Source organism: Paroedura picta, chromosome 2, assembly GCF_049243985.1.
Source record: "Paroedura picta isolate Pp20150507F chromosome 2, Ppicta_v3.0, whole genome shotgun sequence".
Taxonomy (NCBI): domain Eukaryota; kingdom Metazoa; phylum Chordata; class Lepidosauria; order Squamata; family Gekkonidae; genus Paroedura; species Paroedura picta.
Window position 1 is genome coordinate 43,937,194 of NC_135370.1, and position 21,272 is coordinate 43,958,465.

Here is a 21,272-nt window from a genome sequence, read left to right on the forward strand (position 1 = left end):
TGCAGAAAGTACATTTTTTTGCTTCTTTCCCAAGGCAATGGTGAGTTTGTGTGTGCGTGTACCTGCATATATAAATCAGACTTTAGCCAAGAAACCTTTATCCTCTGTTCCACTTCCACCACATTGCCAATAATTAACATTTTCCCACTTCTACCACTAAACTGACATCCAGTAGCTAGAACCGGTCTAGAGAAGAACAGCCTGGTTATGTAGAGTCTGAATGCTCTTCAAGGCTCTATGCTTACAATGCAATTGGGAAAAGTGCTTTGAAACAGAGACACCACTTATAGGCTTGATGAAAACGGCTGCTAAGTGTCCTGGGTTGGCTGGTGTGCCTGGCCTGGCATATACAAGAAGACTCTGCCCTCCCCCTACCCCTCACTCTCTTGGGGACAACAGAAACTTAAAAGTTATCACAGGAAAATGGCTACTGAATGCAGACATTACGCTGCTGTCAGAAAAACCTGGCAAACTTTGTTTTTCTTTGAAATTTAGAGGAAATTTCACCAAGATTAGAAAGTCTTACATGGTTAAGCAGGACTGCTCAGCTCGTATTTTTTTCTGACATTTTTATTCACTCACCTTTACATTAGGAGTGTAGAGATTTCGCAAAGATGCAAGGGCTGCTGATAAACCATCAGTACTGTAGCCAATCCACAAGGCCTGGAGATGACTGGAAGACATCCCAGTCTTCTTACTGAGTCCCTAGGAGACAGCATCAAACATCAAACAGTGATAATAAAAGACAAGGTTACAAAGCGCCTCTCAAAAGAACTTCATGCCCTAACAAAAACTGCACTAAATTACTCTTCGACGTTTATAAGCCTATGTCAAAAGAGAAAATATGACACAGTTTTCCAGTCAGATAACAACAGATAGGACTGTGTTCTTAAGAAATCAATGGTAACATTCAAATTTTAGAGTTTGCAAAACTCAAATTCTACATTTCCTGAAATTAAGTTTCAGAGAGGTGGGGGAGGGGAAGAGAAACAGGGGTTGTGATTGTATTGGAGCAGCATAATAGAGATTGGGCCCATGCAGGGAGGGGAGGGTCCACGTCCCCAGTTGCGGTAGTCTGGGGAGTAGCCTGCAGTTCATATATCCTGTGGACTGTCCTCAAAAGATGGGGGTGGAAAGGGAAGTGATTTTGCTGGGCATCTCTGCTTTACTTTTCATCACATGGTAACAAAGGAACCTGGGACAGATAGGAAAGCAGCTTCTGCACTCCTACGCCCTTCTCCAAACCATGTATCCTCCAGCTTCCACCTTTTAAAGAGACCATACTCTGGTACCCATGGGTTCTTACCATCCTAAATTGAACAAGGCTATAATCCTGCATACTGGGAGACACGCCCCAAGCCAACCAGCTCCATCCTAGTCACCCCATACAAAGTCACACCGTGGCTACAACCTTTTCCCATCACACCCTTGGTACCTTTTTCGGGGATACTGCAACCATAAAGGTTTCCAACCTGTCCCTATTCTGCCAGCTCACTGAAGGGTGTCTCAGGCAGGGGGACTCCTTTCACCCCAGGCCGATTTAATTCAAAATAAATATATAAAAGCAAAGAGAACAAAATAAATTGCAGGTTTCTACCTTGAAAATATGAGCTTTTAGAATGTGATGGCCAAGTTCCATTGTCTGCTGACGGTTAAGCTTCCCTTCCTGCCGAGAGAACATGAATGCCAGGAGGGCATGCCCATTCCTAATTGTAGAAAGAGAGTTACAAAACAGGGAGGATTTAAAACAGTCCTAATCAATGTCGTGGCCTCTCACTTGTCCTCTGAAAACAAGAACTGATTTCATTCTCCCTTCCTGGCCCCGCACCTCATTTTTAAGCCAGGATGACAGGAAACTCTTCCAGCATAATGTTTGCAGATCTAATTGCCTTGCCTAGAGAAATACAGCCCTGACCTGGATGACCCAGGCTTCCCGGACACCATCCGATCATAGAAGCTAAGCAGGGTAGGCCCTGATTATTACTTGAAAGGGAGAGCACCAATTAAGGCCATCCTAGCTACACAGAGGCAGGCAATGGCAAGCTACCTCTGTTCATCTCTTGCCTTGGAAACCCTACTGGGGGCTTTCTCAACCAGGGTTTCATGAAAACCCTCCCAAAATGGCCAGTTATGGGCCTGGAGGGGTCGGAAGGGCAGGGGCCCCAGGTAGGCATGTCCACAGCTATGCTTCCCAACCATATTCTGTACTATCATGCTACTTCTGGGACTTCTTAAAGCCTGAAGAATGTTTCATGGGGTTCTCAACACTAAAAAAGTTGAGGAAGGCTGCCTATAGAATTGCTATAAGATGGCTACAACTTGACAGAGCTTTCCACAGTCACCATAGAAACACAAGTTCCTGCTGGATCCAACCCTCCCACCCTGGTGTAAGCAGGAGATTTCAATCAGCCCTCTCTTCCTACTATGTAAACAGCCATATCTCACACCATTCTTAATAATCCTCCAATCCTCAGATACTTCTTTTGCAGAACACAGCAGGCTGTAGTAGGAAGGCAAGAATTGGCCAAGATCGGTCCCATGAGCTTTACTTGTGGTTTTCTGGATTAGAAGACAAATCTAATCCTGAGTAATGTAAACTAGTGTCTGATGTGGTCTGTCAGGGTCACCATACAGCATATCTGGATTTGATTAAGAGGCGGTGAGGATGAAGAACTACTAAAGAAGGACTGTTAAACCACATAGCTTCTTACTTTACTCTCAAAACAGTAGACACATAATGAAGATTTGAAAAAAAGCTTTCACAATTCTGTTGCCAATACAAATGAAAGCATTTCTTCATAATAGGCACAGGGGAGGTGGTGGGTTTTCCATCTTTGAAGATTTTTAAACAGAGGCTGGATAGCCATCTGATGGAGAGGATGATTCTGTGAAGGTTCAAGGGGGTGGCAGGTTACAGCAGATGAGCGATAGGGTTGTGAGTGTCCTGCATTGTGCAGGTCCCTTCCAACTCTGTTATTCTATGATTCGGGAGGGGGGGCAGAGTTTCTTACACTAGCATCATGACTTATGAGAAGAAGAAGAAGAAGAAGAAGAAGAAGAAGAAGAAGAAGAAGAAGAAGAAGAAGAAGAAGAAGAAGAAGAAGAAGAAGAAGAAGAGTTGGTTCTTATATGCCGCTTTTCCCTACCTGAAGGAGGCTCAAAGCGGCTTACAGTCGCCTTCCCATTCCTCTCCGCACAACAGACACCCTGTGAGGTGGGTGAGGCTGAGAGAGCGCTGATATCACTGCTCGGTCAGAACAGTTTTATCAGTGCTGTGGCGAGCCCAAGGTCACCCAGCTGGTTGCATGTGGGGGAGTGCAGAATCGAACCCGGCATGCCAGATTAGAAGTCAGCACTCCTAACCACTACACCAAACTGGCTCTACACCAAATAGCAGATTTAGATGTTTACAGATTTTAAAATATAAATTAAACTACAAAATGTGCAATAAAATTGTAGAGCACTTTGTACACCAATGAGTGCTCCACGGATTATGAAAAAATAAAAATAATGTATCATCTAATGTAATTTTAAGGTAGAACCAATCCATCTAGCACAGGGGTAGTCAAACTGCGGCCCTCCAGATGTCCATGGACTACAATTCCCAGGAGCCCTTGCCAGCATTCGCTGGCGAATGCTGGCAAGGGCTCCTGGGAATTGTAGTCCATGGACATCTGGAGGGCCGCAGTTTGACTACCCCTGTTGTCTTTAAAATGGACTTCATACAACAATACTTGCCTTGGTGCTGCCCCCTACAAATCATACTGCCAAAAGCTACTTGAGGCTCATGTAAGAGCTCTCACAAGATTGTTCCCCTCTCCATTTGGTCCTCAAAACAACTCTGAGGTAGCTTAGGCTGAGAAAGAGTGACTGGCCCAAAGGTTACCCAGTGAGTTTCGTGGCAGAGAGGGAGGTTCTGACCTTGTGTTTCCTAGTGCCTACTCTGACACTAGGAAACACAAGGTCAGGTCCCCTCTCTGCCACTACAGAGCCTCTTGTGACGCAGAGTAAGGCAGCAGAAATGCAGTCTGAAAGCTCTGCCCATGAGGCTGGGAGTTCAATTCCAGCAGCTGGCTCAAGGTTGACTCAGTCTTCCATCCTTCCGAGGTCACTAAAATGAGTACCCAGCTTGCTGGGGGGTAAACGGTCATGACTGGGGAAGGCACTGGTAAACCACCCCATATTGAGTCTGCCATGAAAACGCTAGAGGGCGTCACCCCAAGGGTCAAACATGACTCGGTGCTTGCACAGGGGATACCTTTACCTTTTACTCTGACACTAGCTCTTTTCCTAAGATGAATCTCAAATTGCTTTTGAAATGCTATGGGGAAAGATGTAACAAATCGCTATTTTAAAAATAATAAAATCCAAAGATGCTTTGGGGATATCACATGAGTCAAACAGTCCTCTGACTCGTACCTATGGGGTCCATATTTTCCAACTGCAAGCGTTCCAACAAAGCGCCTGGCAGCACAGCTACAGAAGATAAAAGCAACTACCCGCAGCCAACCTACTCTTATCTCTTGATTAATTTTAGAACTGTCTCTAATTTTAAGGAGCCAAAAAATGTAAGATCTGGAAGGGTAAATATTTGAACTCTTTTCAAATTATAAGGATGTCCATTAGAAATTCTACTTACTGGATTCACAAACATTTTATGCGAAAGAATCACAGGTACAAAGCACAGTGAAACAAGCAATCTGAAATTGAGGAATATAAAGGCTTTCTTAAGGGATCCACCAACTATATTTATCCAATCCCTAACAGTGGCTGTAATCTCTGTAAGCCTCAGGAGGATTTGTTGTAACACAAGAAGAAATAAGAATCAAAAGTGTTTCCAGTAATGGAGAGATCATGTGTAAGGGAATCCCACAACGAATTAGAATAAAGATACATAAATAATAGCAGATATATAAATAACAGCTTCATGCCTACATACAATTTCACTTTACAGGTATTATTTTCTCATCTCTTTTTTTATAGTGCAATGTACAACGTGTGCTTGAAATGGAGAGGGGAAAAGCAACCCAGCTCTATAGCAGAACAGCTGTTTTCTTTCATCTTGTTAAGCAAACGCTTTTCTGTTGTCACAATGTTATACAGTGATGTTTGTAATTTTATATTTGTAATTTTATGTTTTTTACTGGCTGGTCTATGACCGTAAATAAATTGATTGATTGATACAGTGATGAAAAAAAAACCTCACAGAAGCTGTTTGTATAATTGTATTTATTTATTTAGATTTCTATACCGCCTATTTCTTTGCAGCAGTGGTTCTCAACCTGGGGGTCGGGACCCCTTTGAGGGTTGAATGACCCTTTCACAGGGGTCGCAGCAGGGCAAGCAGCTTGGCCGGGGGGGGGGGCGCCATCCACAGAATAACCTTGTGGGGTAGATCAAGACAGAGCATTTGTCTGTCTGGAGCAGCGGAAAAGAGCGAGATCGGCATGGTGGGACAAGAGGCAGAACTGAACTGAGAAACCCCGGAAAAGAACCAATTTATATACAGTCATGAACAATGGAACTTCACGCCATTGGTCAGCTTCATTTTAATTTCTGTGAAAGAACATTGGCATAATTTTATGGTTGGGGGTCACCACAACATGAGGAACTGTATTAAAGGGTCGTGGCACTAGGAAGGTTGAGAACCACTGATATACAGGAAACATATCACAGGACAATCCACTTCCATGTTAGAGGCAGGTCATTCTCTGTGATGTAACATTCTTTTCCCCTTGAGCAGGGGAAGTCAACCTGTGGTCCTCCAGATGTCCATGGACTACAATTCCCATGAGCCCCTGCCAGCGTTTGCTGGCAGGGGCTCATGGGAATTGTAGTCCATGGACATCTGGAGGACCACAGGTTGACTGCCTCTGTCCTTGAGGATTACCTGACACCAGGCTGTTTTATGGCTATCTTCTGGTATGATGTTCCTTTTATTCTGTTCTTCTGTATCAGGCTTGTTTTAATATTGATACTATATTAACTGCAAGCCATGCTAAACACAACTCTGGAGAAGCCCCACAGAACTCTCCTAAATAAGTAAATAAATGCAGCCGTTTACCTTGGTTCACACAGGAAGTCGGTATTTTCACCGTCTGCTCTCCAAACAAGCCACTCCCGGAAGGAAGGATGACAAAACATACGTGTCTTGTCGCGCCTTTTGATCAGAAACCCTGAAAGGGCCTCCATCCTCTGATGGAATTCTTCCCACTCGTGTTCACCATGTATCTGGCCAGCGTTAATAGCCTGGAAAATCTGGTCATCTGTCAACGGATGAAGAGATGCTAAAGCCACGTTGAGCACTGGCAGGGCTCTTTCAAAGGACGAATTAGTCATGAATTTCATGTTGCACTGAAGCAAATAAAGCTCTGAGAGGGAGACTGGGACCACCTTGTAGCTGGCACTTTTGATTACTAGGTGACCCTTCTGAAAGAGATCTAGGGTCAGTTTCAAGTAGAGATACGATCCCATGCTCCTCATGATCAAGTGGTTGCTCACTTTCCCAATGATAGCTGCATCTGCTTTCCCATTCAGAGATATGTTGTTTACAATATCCTGGCTTGCATTGATCCTGTACTGAATATAGGCATTCAGATCAGCTTGTATTTCTTTGTTGTCAGGGAAATCATCTAGGGAGATCATGAAGAAAGGTTGTGAGCAGGTTAACTCCTGTATTAAATAAACGAGAGACAGAAATACAAATAATTTAGTATGGTACGTGTTTCATAGGGATATAAATGGCATTTAAACTTGCTAGCTGTAGAGGCGCGGTTAAACCAAAAGGCAAGCTGCTATGGCAGATAATGCTGGAATAAGATTAAATTCTATTACAGATGTGAATTCAATGAGTGAACAACTGGTCAAGATCACACAAGATATGGTGCTGGTAGGACTGTAATTGGACTGTAGCATTTCAGACCGTGGGTGGAAAACGGCATGGTTTAATGCTTCCTCGTGGGGAAAAATTATCTCTCTCGATTCCACCCTTGCTTGCTGTGAAGACAACGAAGCCAAAACCCCCCACTCCAACATCTGGGTCCAAAGTGCCGGGATTTTTTGGCACCAAGAACCTCTATCTTAATGAAACCCTCACCTGCAGGCTTAATTGGCATGCTGATTGCTTTGGTCTATTGTGGTTGAGAGTTTTGCCTGCTGGCCAGATTAGTTTTTCTGCAGTTCCCTCCTTTAACCCAAGAGGGATAGTGGTGCATAAGTTGAACCGCTGCTCCAAATCCCTTCAGATGCCAGTTTCAGGAACTGCTATGGGTGAGAAAAGGAGCTCAGTAGCACTGTAGATAGACAAGAAGGCTTCTGAGGGCCGCCAGAAATCTAAATGCCAACCTGGTAAAAAGAGATCTGCATATCGGGGATACTTATTTTCCTGTAACAGCCTTCCTGTAGGTCTGTGATCCCTAACACCATGCCCACAGTGTCCAGTGATGCATTTCTTGATGGCCACTTGCTTCTTACCCAAAGCACAGACCAAACCTGGCTTTCCTCCACTTCATCAGGGTAGAAAGAACCCAGGAAGTACCATTTTGGTACCTGCAATGAGCTTACCTCTATCGTATTGGGACTGGACTATCCTAACATCTTGTGAAATCTTTCAATTGTTTCAATTGAAATCTTTCAATTCAACAAAGCCTCATTTCAGTCGTGGCAGCTATTTTGTTGGACGCCCACTACCTGTTGTCAAAATTCTGGAAGTGTCCACAAGGTTCAACAAGGTTGGAAATTCTTCTTTGGGTCATCAGGTATGAACACACACAAAGCTGCTTTACACTGAATCAAGCCATCAGTGCAGGTCTACTCAGACTGGTAGTGGCTCTCCAGGGTATCAGGCAGAGGCCTTTCACATCCCTTGCTCCCTAGTCCTCTATAACTGGAGATGCTGAGGTCTGAACCTGGGACTTCCTGCATGCGAAGCAGAGACTCTTCCACAGAGTCACGGGCTCTCCCTAATAATGTAGCTAATGGCCAATCATACATTATCAGAATGGCAGAGGTGCTACCTTCCAAAGGCACAGAGATATTTCACATCACCTCCTACCTGATCTTTTTAACTAGAGATTCTGGGGACTGAACCTTGGACCTTCTGCATATAAAGCAGTCACAGCCACTGAACCATGGCACCTATCAAAAGGTATCTCATATTGCTGCCATCACAAATTAGCCTAATTTTCCATCTTTATATTTCACTAAGCATACATACATATAAAATTCCAAATAATAATAATAAATGTTATTAGTCCTGGGTAGCTCAGGACGGGTAATTGCATGGTTTAAAAACAACCAATCGCATAGTAAAATAGGATATAACCCATAAAACATATTTGTAATTTACAGTAACACCTAACTCATTTAAACCGGGGTGGGGGAGATTCAAGATCTTTGGAGGGCAAGTCTACTCTGCATTTCAGCCGTGATGCCAGAACTTCTGGAAGGTCTATTTAGGCCTCAACCATAGGCATGATGGAACACCTCTTGTCTTAGAGGCCCTGTGGAACTGGCTAAGGTCCTGCAGGGTCCTGATTGAGGCCAATCTCATTTCCTTTGGGCTGGGGATTCTGAGCAGGTTTGGATCAGATGGGCTTAATGCTTAATGTATTCTTCAACCCACCAACTACATATGCATCATAGTAACAATTGTTAAAACCTCCTTATTATCATTTCCAGTTATAATTAATGCTTCAGTGTCTTGTTTACTCGGAGACTTCTTTTCCGTCAACTTTAAATGCTTGTAAGCAACACATTTTAAAAAGTATTACCTGAAGGTTTGTTCGCACAGTCACAATTAGTTTTAACCAGGGAGGAAATTTAGAAATAATATTTGTAATGAATGAAGAAACTGTATCCCCATAATCAGGTTTGTGAAACTCAGCTTCATTTAAGCCATCTATCAAAATGATGCATTCCTCTTGTGGAATTTTCTGTTCTGGAAGGCAATAAAGTGAAAAAGCAATTAAGATGTGTACCTTTTCCAGTATCTTGCATGTACCCCTCCACTACCCCATTTAAATAATTCAATTTGAGTACACCACTGACAGAATCTTTTGTTACTGTTGTAGAAATAACACAGCGCTGATTCTGTCTCCTTATGTGTCATTTCATACCTTCCCACAAAAATATATTATATGATGATTCTATTTTCTAACAAATCTGTGACAGGAACCTATGCAGAGATAAATACTTGATGGACGACTGCACTGATTCTCCCCCAGAATCCTTAGCCAGATGCTTGGAAGCAGCGATGAGATGACTCAAGCAGAGTTGTCGGAACCTTAACCCTTCAAAAGTGGCAGTCCTGTGGCTAGGTAGGAAGGGACCAAGCAAAGAAGCGTGCTTCCCCAGCCTGGACAGAGCACAACTATCAGTAGTTCACTCCACCTGAAACCTGGGTGCGATCCTCGATGCTTCCCTCTCCATGGAGCCACGGGTCACGACAGTAACGTGGTAGGCCTTCTATCACCTATGCCAAGCCAAGCTACTAGTGCCCTACTTGGCTCCAGAACACCTAGCCACCTGATTCATGTGATGCTCACCTTTAGACGAGACTTCTGCAACTCGCTCTACATAGGCCTACCCTTATCCTTGATCCAGAATCTGCAACTGGTGCAGAATGCCGCAGCCAGGATCCTCACGAATACACTGTGGAGATTCCACATCTAGCCTGTGCTTTAACAATTCAGCTGGCTCCCAGTCAAATTTGAGATCAGGCTTAAGGTTCTGGTAATCACCTTCAAGGCCATATGCAGTCTTGGGCCCAGTGTACCTGAGAGACCGTCTCTCTGCCTACGATCCCAGAAGAGCCCTACGCTCTGCCACCACCAACTGGCTGGTGATCTCTGGCCCCAAAGAAGCATATCAGACATGAACAAGGGCCAGAGCCTTCTCCGTCCTGGCACCCACCTGGTGGAATGAGCTCCCTGAAGAGATCAGGGCCCTGCCTGAACTCCCATAATTATACAGGGCATACAAAAGGGAGCTCCTCCACCAGGCATTTGGTTCAGGCTGACCGACCCGCAACATCTGCTCCCCCCCTGCAGACCCCCCTCTCCATGACTTGAACAAAACTGACCTCCCTAGGGGGTTCTTGTTAAAGTTGTTCTTCAAATGAATCTGTTGTAATATTTTGTTAATTTTGGAACCACTGTTATGATTACTGTTGATGTGTTTGGGTTGTGATTGTGATGTATGTCCACAACAGTTTCTGTCAACCACCCTGAGCCTTATGGGATGGCGGTATAGAAATTCCAGAAAATAAAAAAAAAATGCATTGTAGGAACTATATTACGGCATCCTAGTCTGACACACTGATTCCAAATATTTAGAACTGAGGTGTGGATTTGAATTTCTTAAAGCTGTGGGGGCATTTTGGATTTCTGAACAGCAGTTATACACCAGATATTTAATTTTTTTTACAAGAGCATAGTTCAGACATTATCATAAAACACCTTGACCAGTATGGTGTAGTTCAGGGGTAGTCAAACTGCGGCCCTCCAGATGTCCATGGACTACAATCCCCATGAGCCCTTGCCAGTGAATGCTGGCAGGGGCTCATGGGAATTGTAGTCCATGGACATCTGGAGGGCCGCAGTTTGACTACCCCTGGTGTAGTTGATAAAGAGAGGCAGACTCTAATCCAGAAAGCCAGGTTTGATTCCCAACTCCTCCACATGCAGCCAGCTGGGAGACCTTGGGCTAGTCATAGTTGTCTTAGAGCTGTTCTCACTGAGCAGTTCTCTTAGAGTTCTCTCAGCCTCATCTACCTCCCAGGGTGTCTGTAGTGAGGAGAGGAAGGGAAAGGTGTTTATAAGCCCCTTTGGATAGTGACAAGCAGGGCATAAAAACCCAGCTCTTCTCTAAAAATCATAGAGTTGGAAGGGATCTCAACAGTCATCAAGTCCAACCCCCTACAGAATGCAGGAAATTCGCAACTACCTGCTCACCCACCATGTCCCCAATTCCATGTCCAGATGATGCCCTCGTCAAAACAACAACAACAACAACCAGAATGGCTGGCTAGTCTGCTTTGGAGGAAATTCGCCTTCTGACCCCAAAGTAGTGATCAGCACTTCCTTGAGCCGCAAGAGCCAAGCTCAGACACAATCCCTTCTGCCCACCTACTTACAATCTGCCTAAGTTCACAGAATCAGCATTTCTGTCAGATGGCTCTCTAGCCTCTGCTTAAAAAGGAGAGACCCACCACCTCCCAAGCAAGCCTGCTCCATTGAGGAACTGCTCTGTCAGGAACTTCTTCCAGATGTTAAGCCGAAAATTATTTTGAATTAATTTCATCCCATTGGTTCTGGTCCGACTCTCTGGGGCAACAGAAAACAACTCTGCTCCATCCTCCAGCCCTTTAAGTACTTGAAAATGGCTATCCAAACACCTCTTAGAAGTCTTCTCCTCAAGCTAAACAGACCACGCTCCCTCAACTTTTCCTCAAGCAATTGGAAGAAAAGCATCCAAATTAGGAGGTTCTTGGGAACAGCGGTATACTTTTCCTCCAGCAAACCATCTCCCCCCCCACACACACACACACATTTTGCAGCAGAGTAATAGTAGCCTAGCTTTCCAATCCATCTTTGCTGATATTGAGTTTCTTCTATTTACTAATCAAACATTCTGAGATATGTGGGCGACAACCGTAGTTCATCAAATCCATGATAGCTGCTACATTAATAAAGCCAGTGCTATAGAGAAATAGTACATGATGTTACTGAACCATTTAGCATTGCAAACTTCTGTTAAGGTTCCATTTTGCAAATGGACTCTCAGAACTTCCGGCATAAGTAATAAACCATGTGCCATGCACTACAGATGGTTTATGAACACATCAGTGAATGTGTAAGGTTATAGTCTAATAATGTTCTGGCATAAATGTAGGTGTTCATTATTCATTTAAGACTAACAAATCAATTTAGCTTTCTAAACATGTTCTCACCACATGAAATGCAGCTGAATTATCAATAGTTTGAAATATTTTCTAGGTGAGTTTTGCTATCATATTTAGCACAAGACCAAAAGCAGCCCTCCTAAGATCAACAAACGAACACAATCTGTTTTGGAAATGTCTGACACACTTCAGAGCACCATGAGATGTATCATTCAAGAAACAGAGCCAGCTTGGTGTAGTGGTTGGGAGCGCCAACTTCTAATCTGGCGAGCTGGATTCCCTGCTCCTCCTCCACATGCAGCCAGCTGGGTGACCTTGGGCACATCACAGCACTGATAAGGCTGTTCTTAAAGGTAAAGGTATACCCTGTGCAAGCACCAGGTCATGTCTGACCCTTGGGATGATGCCCTCCAGCGTTTTCATGGCAGACTCAATACGGGGTGGCCTTGCCAGTGCCTTCCCCAGTCATTACCGTTTACCTCCCAGCAAGCTGGGTACTCATTTTACCGACCTCGGAAGGATGGAAGGCTGAGTCAGCCTTGAGCCGGCTGCTGACATGAACTCCCAGCCTCATGGGCAGAGCTTCAGACTGCATGTCTGCTGCCTTAGCACTCTGCGCCACAAGACGCTCATTGATAAGGCTCTTCTTACAGAGCAGTAATATCCAGGCTCTCTCGGCCTCAGTTACTTCATGGAGAGAGAAAAGGGAAGGGGATTGTAAGCCACTTTTAGACTCTGGTAGACAAAAGTGGCATATAAGAACCAACTCTTCTTCTTTTTCCTTACCTTTCCTAAGGTTAGTAAGTGGTTCCAGCACTCCTCTTCTGAATGCGGCTACTGGATCTTGAACACAGGACCTAAGGCTAAGCATGCTTTGGAGGTGTGGTTCTCTAATCAAAAGGTCTCTATATGCTGTTAGCTGATGTGACCGGCACAGTAACGCTGCAATGCTATGCACAAATTCTGGGACAAGACATGTATATGTATTGTCAGCTTGGCAGTAGTGATAGGCAACAACCTTTGAAGAGAAGGAAAAAACACGATTTACAATTTGTGGAGAAAGATTCCAGTGGTTAACTTTGTAACACTCAATGTGAAAACATGCTGAATGTGCATTTCAACTGGATCTTTTAAATTGTCTCACAAAACAAAATAAAGGAAAGTGAACGCACATGCGCGCACATTTTTTAAAGTGCAGATCTCATGGTCCTTTTCCAACATATAATTTCACTTTAATCAGTAAGAATTTGGATACACACGATAAATATACTCCATGAACAAAGGACATTTTTATACTACAACAGATTAACAACAGTACTACATCTCTGGTCTGAACATTGCATTTCGAGTGTTTTCAGGGAATAATCTGTCTTGAGTGGTATTGACTGTTGGACACATATTGTTCTCTCAATTGATATTTAACTTTTACTTTAAAGTAAAGTAGCTTGCCTTTTCTTTCAAAAACAAATGTTCATATATAGTATAGTATTTTACATGCTGACACAAAACAGTTATTATTAAACAGTAAACTTACAGAACAGTATTTATTTATTTATTTATTTATAATTGGATTTATATACCAATTTTTAGTATGCTAAAGAGAACCTGGCTATAACATGTCTTGTGACCCTCTGCACTAGATCTTCACAAGAGATTCTTAAATCCATAATCTAAAATGGAGCTCAACACTAGGACACAAGGTTTTAATGGAAGTTTGGGAATTTGCTTTATTGATTGGTTTTCTATATGCTTAACTTTCAGGGAAAATTGATGGGAAATGATTCATCGAGAGATACCAGTCACCAGGCAGGATTTAGGGATCCCTGGAATTACAGGCCATATCCAAACTAAAGGGATCATTTCCCCTGGAGAAAACAGCTGCTTTGGAGGGTGGACCCCATAGCATTAAACTCCAATGAGGTCCCTCCCCACATCATATCCTTCCCATTCCTGGCTCCACCCCCAAAATATCCAGGGATTTCCCAACCCAGAACTAGGAACTCTAGATTCATCAGTTATATTTAACCTCAAAAGCAATTGTCAAAGTATATGACTCATGGTCTGAATTTTGATGGTATGTAGTATTTGTGCCCAAGAGCTGTTTCTTTTTGGGAAAGGTTGCCATTCTGGTGAATGCTGGTTTGGAAAGAACCACAGAAAATAACCCAAATGCCTGTTATTGAATTATGTATCTAGAATTCCCATTAGGCTACAAGATACATCTTTGTATCTAATTACTGCGGCACATTTTGCATGTTACTGAAAATTTTTAAAGCCTGAAGTTAGAGAATGGCTCAGTAAAGTGGGTTTTTTAATGCTATAACTTACATCTCACCAAAGGAATGAGAACTCTGATTTACTATGGTCCAAGTGGTTTAAAGTTATAGGACATATTCAGTTTAAAAGACGAAGAACTAAGAATTTCTTAATTTGAAATGTTTATGAATGTATATGAATGGAATTCCATTTCAAAATGTCATACACATCAGTTTTGTATGCACCTAAAGTACCATCAAGTCACAGCTCACTTATGGCAACCCCATAAGCAAGGGGCTTTCTAAGCAAGTGAGAAGCAGTGGTGGTTTGCTACCACCTAACTCTGCAGAATCTTCCTTGCTAGTCTCTCTTCCAAGTACCAACCATTTAAGGGGGTGGCAGATTACAGTGGATGAGTGATAGGGTTGTGAGTGTCCTGCATAGTGCAGGGGATTGGACTAGATGACCCATGAGGTCCCTTCCAACTCTATGATTCTATGTCTAGCTTCTGAGATCAGGCTATACCATATAGCCCTTCCTTCCTCGTCATCTTTACCCACTCTACAAATGTCACAAGATAAATATGTGCAGACAACAGAAAAGGCATGCTCAAATCCATGAAGCAGGATGAGATTTTGGACTTAAGACTTTTGCTCCTTGTTAAGCACCAGAAGTTTGGGAGATCCAGACTAAAGTACTAAAAAGTACCGAATTTAACCACTAACCAATTCATTCACTCCTCAGTGTCTTGACTCAGAATCTTGGAGGGAAAGGGGAGAGAAGGAGAATGCTCAACTTAAAAAAAAGAAGAAAATAATTTCTAACTTGATGATTTAATGTTACGTATATACCAGTGCTAAAAAGGTTAAATGGAACATCCTTATAAGCAAATCTGGGAACTGTAATACATTCCTCAATCTCAAATTAACAGTCACCACTATGTTAGTGCTGACACAAGGGTAAAATGAAACCAAGGTCAAAGGTCACATACATGGAAAAAGAAAGTCGCTTCAGAAATGGAGAAAGGATGTAGAGAGAAGTGTGTGACTGTTTTCCACATCTGATGGGGATTCCTTGTCCTTACAAGGTGCATGACCTCCTTTCCCAAATATATTCCCCAGTGTCAAACAACACATTTTAGAAAAAGAGCAGACACAATTTTGCAAACACAAATTAATTTACAGCTAAGTTCATAATGCAGTCATTGTGCCAGCAAAGAATGCTGCGTATAACCAAAAAGCAGAACTGGTCATGACTCAAAGACCTTTTCAGATCCAATAATTCCAGGGAGACATGTACTGGCCTCCGAAATTGTCTTTCAGGACAAAGGGCAAAGCTTTCTGACTGTATAAGTCTGTAGGTTAAGTCAAATGGACCGGGATTAATACATTCTAAATATAACAACTGCTCTGATGATGTCAACATTGGGGCAGTTCTTACATAAACAGTGTACTGGATATTTTTAGGAGGGAATTTTCTCCCCTTTAATGTAATATTTCAATATCAGACCAAATCTTCTCCTATTTACGACGCATTGCAAAGCTTTTCTCCTTTCACAATCCTTCTTGCAGAAATGCATTCGAATACCCCCCACTGCAATTTGCTGATAATTCCAGTTTATATAACTGTTAGATACATCAATGACGGAAGTGCTCTAAGCTGCCTAAATCAAATATTTTATCCTCCCCTCCGTCTTATTACATGCATTGCAGGAAGCTACACGGAACAAACTAGCTGTAGCTTCCATAGGAATTAGTGATCACCATCTGCCAGAGTCAGATAGAAAAAGAATAGCCCCATAATTCTTAAACAAGACTGTGGCTTTGCCTTCTATAGCCAGAAAAGGGAGAGAAAAAGAAAAGGAATAGATTATCCAGAAACCTAATACAAGGTTATACAAGGGCTTCTGATTACCTGTGTACAGGAGTAAAGTAAATTGCTTTTTTTATTGAAACCGGGAAGGACGGGGGGGGGGGTAGAGAGAGCCCACATGGTCCTGACCACATAGCTATGATTACCAAGTATCCTGAATGCTCACAACAAGCACTACAAAAGGCACAAACCTCCCAAATTCTGTTTTTTTTTGCATACTGTTGAAGAAACTGATAAATATTCCATGTTACCTTTGAAGCAAGCCGTCTAACTGAATCACTCATTTGGTTCTGATGCTCCTGAGCAGAGGGGCAGTTCAAGTTTTTGATTGTACTGATCCCACCTGAGGTAACAATAGAAGGGGACAACTGGCTGAGAGGGATCTCCTGACAGGGGTCACCGGCTGTGGAGGGGGGAAAAAACAGGCAGACGTCCCAAGTTATAACTAGCAATAATCATTTTGTGGTACCGATTACAAATATATGTAATACTGGAAATGTTTAGTCTTCTGGGGAAAGCTAAACATTGTTTGAACTCCTTAGATTGCCCTCATGTGTTACCAGTTATGACTTCATCCCTGGAGTTGCATTTACTGAAAACTGTATTTTGAAGGTGATATTTATCTACCACACTAGTGCAAGGATGCCATGACATCAGATATTCAACTCAAAAACAGAAGAAAAACATTGAAGTCGCTTTGTAATAAAATGGCATTCACCCGCACTCCTTAAAGTACCTCAAGTGAGCCTTTTATTGCTGAATATGACAATATAAAAAGATGCATACGTATCTACAGAACAGGCACTTCTCAAATATTTGGCTGATGTGAGGGCATAAACTGATCTACTTCCTCTCATCAAGGCTGGAACCTTCATATCGAAATATGCTTGTTCTTTATACCTTAAGTCAGGGGTAGTCAAACTGCGGCCCTCCAGATGTCCATGGACTACAATTCCCAGGAGCCCCCTGCCAGCATTCGCTGGCAGGGGGCTCCTGGGAATTATAGTCCATGGACATCTGGAGGGCCGCAGTTTGACTACCCCTGACTTAAGTCATGTGAAAATATATCTGCCACATTTTGCCACACAAAACCTCACCTCCAGAAACGCTGTAATTTTTAACACTAATCCTGCACACAGAATACTTGGGATTATTATGGTCCCCCAAAGGACAAAAAGGAGTCTGCAGTAAAATCAGAAGTCAAAGGACATCAGAGCATACACATAGGGAAGTAATAGGTAAAAATGAAGGCACATTTTGTATCCAGCCCTGAAACTAGGCAGAGCAATTAAGGTAACAAATGGAGGTATGAATTTGTGGGGTTATAAATGAGCTATACAGTTAGTAAGAGACTGCTGCTCTCTTCACAAATTGCTTGCCATATTACTTCACTCAGTCTTCCTCATATATTACTTCATGACCCTTCTCGCAGCCGGAAGACTCTCATGGCTACAGTTCCAGGTGAAACTTCCTTCCCTGAATTCCAGCTTCCTTTCAATCATCCGTTTCTGCCGCTCACACACAGATTGCACACCTACTCCATAACACGGGAAACACCTCCTGTCACAACTCCTAGTTGTGGATGCTGCACGCATGGATAGAAGGAAGCCAAGGGCACTGATATATTCAGAATAGATTCTGGGGTTCACTCAGGGACTCTTTCTCTCTCTCTGCTGCACTGACCAGTTGAGGAAGATATTGTCTCTAGCTGCCTCCACCCACTGGTCACCAAATGTAACAGCAGGCAAGTCTGCCAGTGCGCCATTCCTTTCACCTACTTTGCCTTGGTAGGCTTCTATCGCTTTCTTCAAAGTGGGCTTTTACGATCCGGGTTTAGCTTCTTGACCTACCGTCTTGTGGGTTTAAAAAATGCTTTTATCCAGAATGTTAACTATAAAGGAGGCCCTTTAAAAAAAAGAACTCCAAACATTCAAGTCATGTGGTGGGGGGAGAACACATCATCTTCCTATCTGAACTGCTTGTAATGGAAACTTGGCTAACAAATAAGAAACCACAACAAGCATGAAAGCATGTGTGTAATCCAGTCGCTGAAACCACGCTTTGGGACAGAACTCGGTGTTTTTGAAATGAAGCTGAGCAATGACACAGGCAGGACTTTACCAAGAAAGTAAATCAGTGCAATGAGAAGGGGTAAATAAACATGCCGCACTTTACACAGGTGTACATTAGAAGGCGATGGGGGTGTGGGTGAAGGACCGTGGATCATTCCCAGACACCAGCAAAGAAAGGATAGAAGGAAAGAAAAGGGGCTATCAGCATTGTAACAGATAGCACTGTAACTTTTCCATCCTATAAAACTGCAATTCAGGTAGCAAATATATTCTAAAAATATTTTTTAATATAACGTAGCATTTTAAACCCTTCTTCCGAGTCCCCGAAATAATAACCTGAAGCGTACTTTTAGGAGAAGAGCTTGGGCTGGTGGAAGCGATTTGCCTCATGCGACTCCCATGGCAGCTCAGGGCCACAAGTTTTGAGATAATAGCAGTCTTCCCAAATCCCACATTTCCAATGATGGCAGCTCCCCTGGTCTCTGCCTGCTCTGTATTCTTCAGCTTTTCCTCTATAACTTGAAACAACCAGTCTCTTCCGACAAACACAGAGTCCATTGTTATGCTGGGCACTTCGAACAATAGTGGCTTTAGCAAAATGTCTTGAGGCTTATAGGGGGCAAAACGTGCTGAGGGGAGAGAAGGAAAAGTACTGGTGAGACGAAAATATGTTATGCCTTTTAAAAAGCGTTGATTCGAAGCACAAGTATTCCTCTTGAAAGAACAGTTTTAGAAGCTGCAAATAACCTGGTTTTGATCATGCATTGTCAATTCAGCCCTGAACCAAAACTGTCAGAGCAGAATAGACACAGCTAATTTTGTAAAGCTGGCCTATAAACATTAAATGGTTTCCATCCAGAGTTTATGCAAAACACATCAACACTGTTTTTCAAATCAACATGCTTATATTCGTAAGGGTCTGATTTATCTCTGATAATCAAATCTACAAGTTCTAAGGGGGCTCATCCGTCAGGCTGTGAAGAGACAGGGAGTCCTGTTAAAGAAGTCACAAAAAGGCTGAGACAGAAACCAAATCAGTAAGACAATGACTACAGCATGGTCCTCCTTCCAACCATTTTGGGCAGGAGCAGAACTGCAAGGTATAGGATGCATCCTTTGAGCATGGAATCAAAACCCTTTCTTTTTCTTTTTTCTGCACAAAATGTAAAGCAGCTCAAAACACAAGAGGAACTGAAGGGTATACATATTTTCATAAAGAAGCTTACATACGTAGAACTCACTGCTTCATGTAATGTGGGTCATCAGAAGGTAAACAACTGGATCCTATTCCTATTCCTTCACACCAGTGTTACCAATGTCCCTTAATGCAGGGGTAGTCAGCCTGTGGTCCTCCAGATGTCCATGGACTACAATTCCCATGAGCCCCTGCCAGTGTTTGCTGGCAGGGGCTCATGGGAATTGTAGTCCATGGACATCTGGAGGACCACAGGCTGACTACCCCTGCCTTAATGCACTACCCTGTAGCCTGGAGGGTCTCTAAATAAAGCCTCCCTACATACAGCTGGGTATCTTTAGGCCAGTCACAAGACTCTCATTGTGGTATGGCTCCATCCCATGTCATTCCAGAAGATCATGTAAAAAGTAACCAAGATGGTCCCTCTTATACACAAAGTTCCAGTTTGCTTTTTATGGGGCTGGCATGAGAAGTAACCACAGGGATTGGCAGCTACTCTGTTAGAACATGAAAAGAAGTCCTTAATCGTAGATATAAGCAGAATGGCTGGCTCCAGAAGCATTGTGTAAAGCAGCTATCCTAGCTCCTAACACGATGTGCCTTCTCATTTACACAGATGCCTTCTCACTTACCCAGATTCCTTAATACATTTCACTGGAACTCACATATGGCCAGTGATAATGTGTGAACTTGTAATTCTTTACTTTTGTAAAATGAGAGAGTAGAGAAACATATTAAATATTAGACACAAATTCTTTTTGGATAAGCTTTGGATCAGCTTCTGACATGATATCTGGTGACATATTTTATTCCTATCAGTTGTTGGATTAATTAAAATAGTTATGCACGACATTCTAGACAGACGTAGTAGCTTCCATTTCTGATCTCTGCCTCCAGATATAGACGGTTTTAGCACTTGATCGCCTTTTGTTTGACCTGTTTTATGTACTTTTGTTGCACTCAGAGAAACGTTTCATCCAAGTGTGAATGACTGTGTTTCTATGGGACTTGGATTGGGTGGAGCCCTAACATGTGCTCTGATGAGCAAAACAAAACATAAAACACATCACAGCATGAAGCGCTTCCCTGTAGCTCAGATGTGGCTATATTTCTATACCAACTGTTGTCAGCCAGACAAAACTGAGAAAAGGCTGCCCCCCTTTCATTCCGATGTAGCTTTCTTGGAAGCACTGTTGTGAACGAGGATGCTGGGCTAGGCATTGGGGTTGGCTCTTCTTGTTCTTACGGCTGGGCCAGACTATCCCAACCAGGGTTTCAAGAAACTCTGGAGTTTCTTGACAGCCCTGGAAGAGCTTCCCTAATGGGTAGTTCATTAATTTTTATATATATTTTTATATTAAAAATGCATTCAACATTTATCAGGTAATATGACCAGATCAGGTCATGTTGACCCAACCCACCCCCAAAATGGCCAGAGGGCCTAGATGGGGTGGGAAGGGACCTTGGATGGGCATGAACACAGCTATGCTTCCCAACCATATTCTGCACGATTGCACCACTTTGGGGGTTTCTTGAAGCCTGAAGAGCATTACAGAAAATACATTGAGAAGGGTGGGCTAGGCTGACAAGATAAGTTCAAACTATTAAACAAGTAATAGGACTGGCTCCTTTTTGGACATCTAGCCATCTTCATGTGACAGTACCTACAAAGCCAGCAGTATTAATCAGCAAAAAGAAGCTGTAGATTTCCCACACAGTGGAGGAGCTCTTTTAGGCAATGATTTGGATGTTAAAGCAGCTTTCAGCCAGTGAGCCTGTGTATATGTAAAGTGCCATGAAGTCATTTTATGGCGCCCCGTAGAGTTTCTAAGGAAAGAGACAAAGAGGTGGCTTGGCATTGCCAGCCTCTGCCTAACAACTGTGAACCTCCTTTGCTTTGCTTCTGAGATCGGGATATCCTGGGCCATCCAGGTCAGGGCCTAGTGGAGTCCCTCAAAAAGAGAAGAGAACTTAA

At 42.9% G+C, this 21,272-nt stretch overlaps 1 protein-coding gene across 7 annotated transcripts in view; it reads right to left on the reverse strand.

Moving 5' to 3' along the window:
• Nucleotides 1–21,272, reverse strand: part of TANC1 (tetratricopeptide repeat, ankyrin repeat and coiled-coil containing 1) — a 184,259-nt gene that overhangs the window by 31,734 nt on the left and 131,253 nt on the right. For 6 of the 7 annotated variants that reach the window (XM_077319955.1, XM_077319956.1, XM_077319953.1 and 3 more), the window contains 7 exons: nt 18,450–18,731; nt 16,282–16,433; nt 12,689–12,920; nt 8,772–8,938; nt 6,065–6,672; nt 1,598–1,706; nt 583–705 (listed from right to left, as the gene is read on the reverse strand). In XM_077319955.1, the coding sequence (XP_077176070.1) occupies nt 583–705; nt 1,598–1,706; nt 6,065–6,672; nt 8,772–8,938; nt 12,689–12,920; nt 16,282–16,433; nt 18,450–18,731 (1,673 nt within the window). The remainder of the gene's footprint in view (nt 1–582; nt 706–1,597; nt 1,707–6,064; nt 6,673–8,771; nt 8,939–12,688; nt 12,921–16,281; nt 16,434–18,449; nt 18,732–21,272) is intronic. The other variant, XM_077319952.1, reaches the window with a different exon arrangement.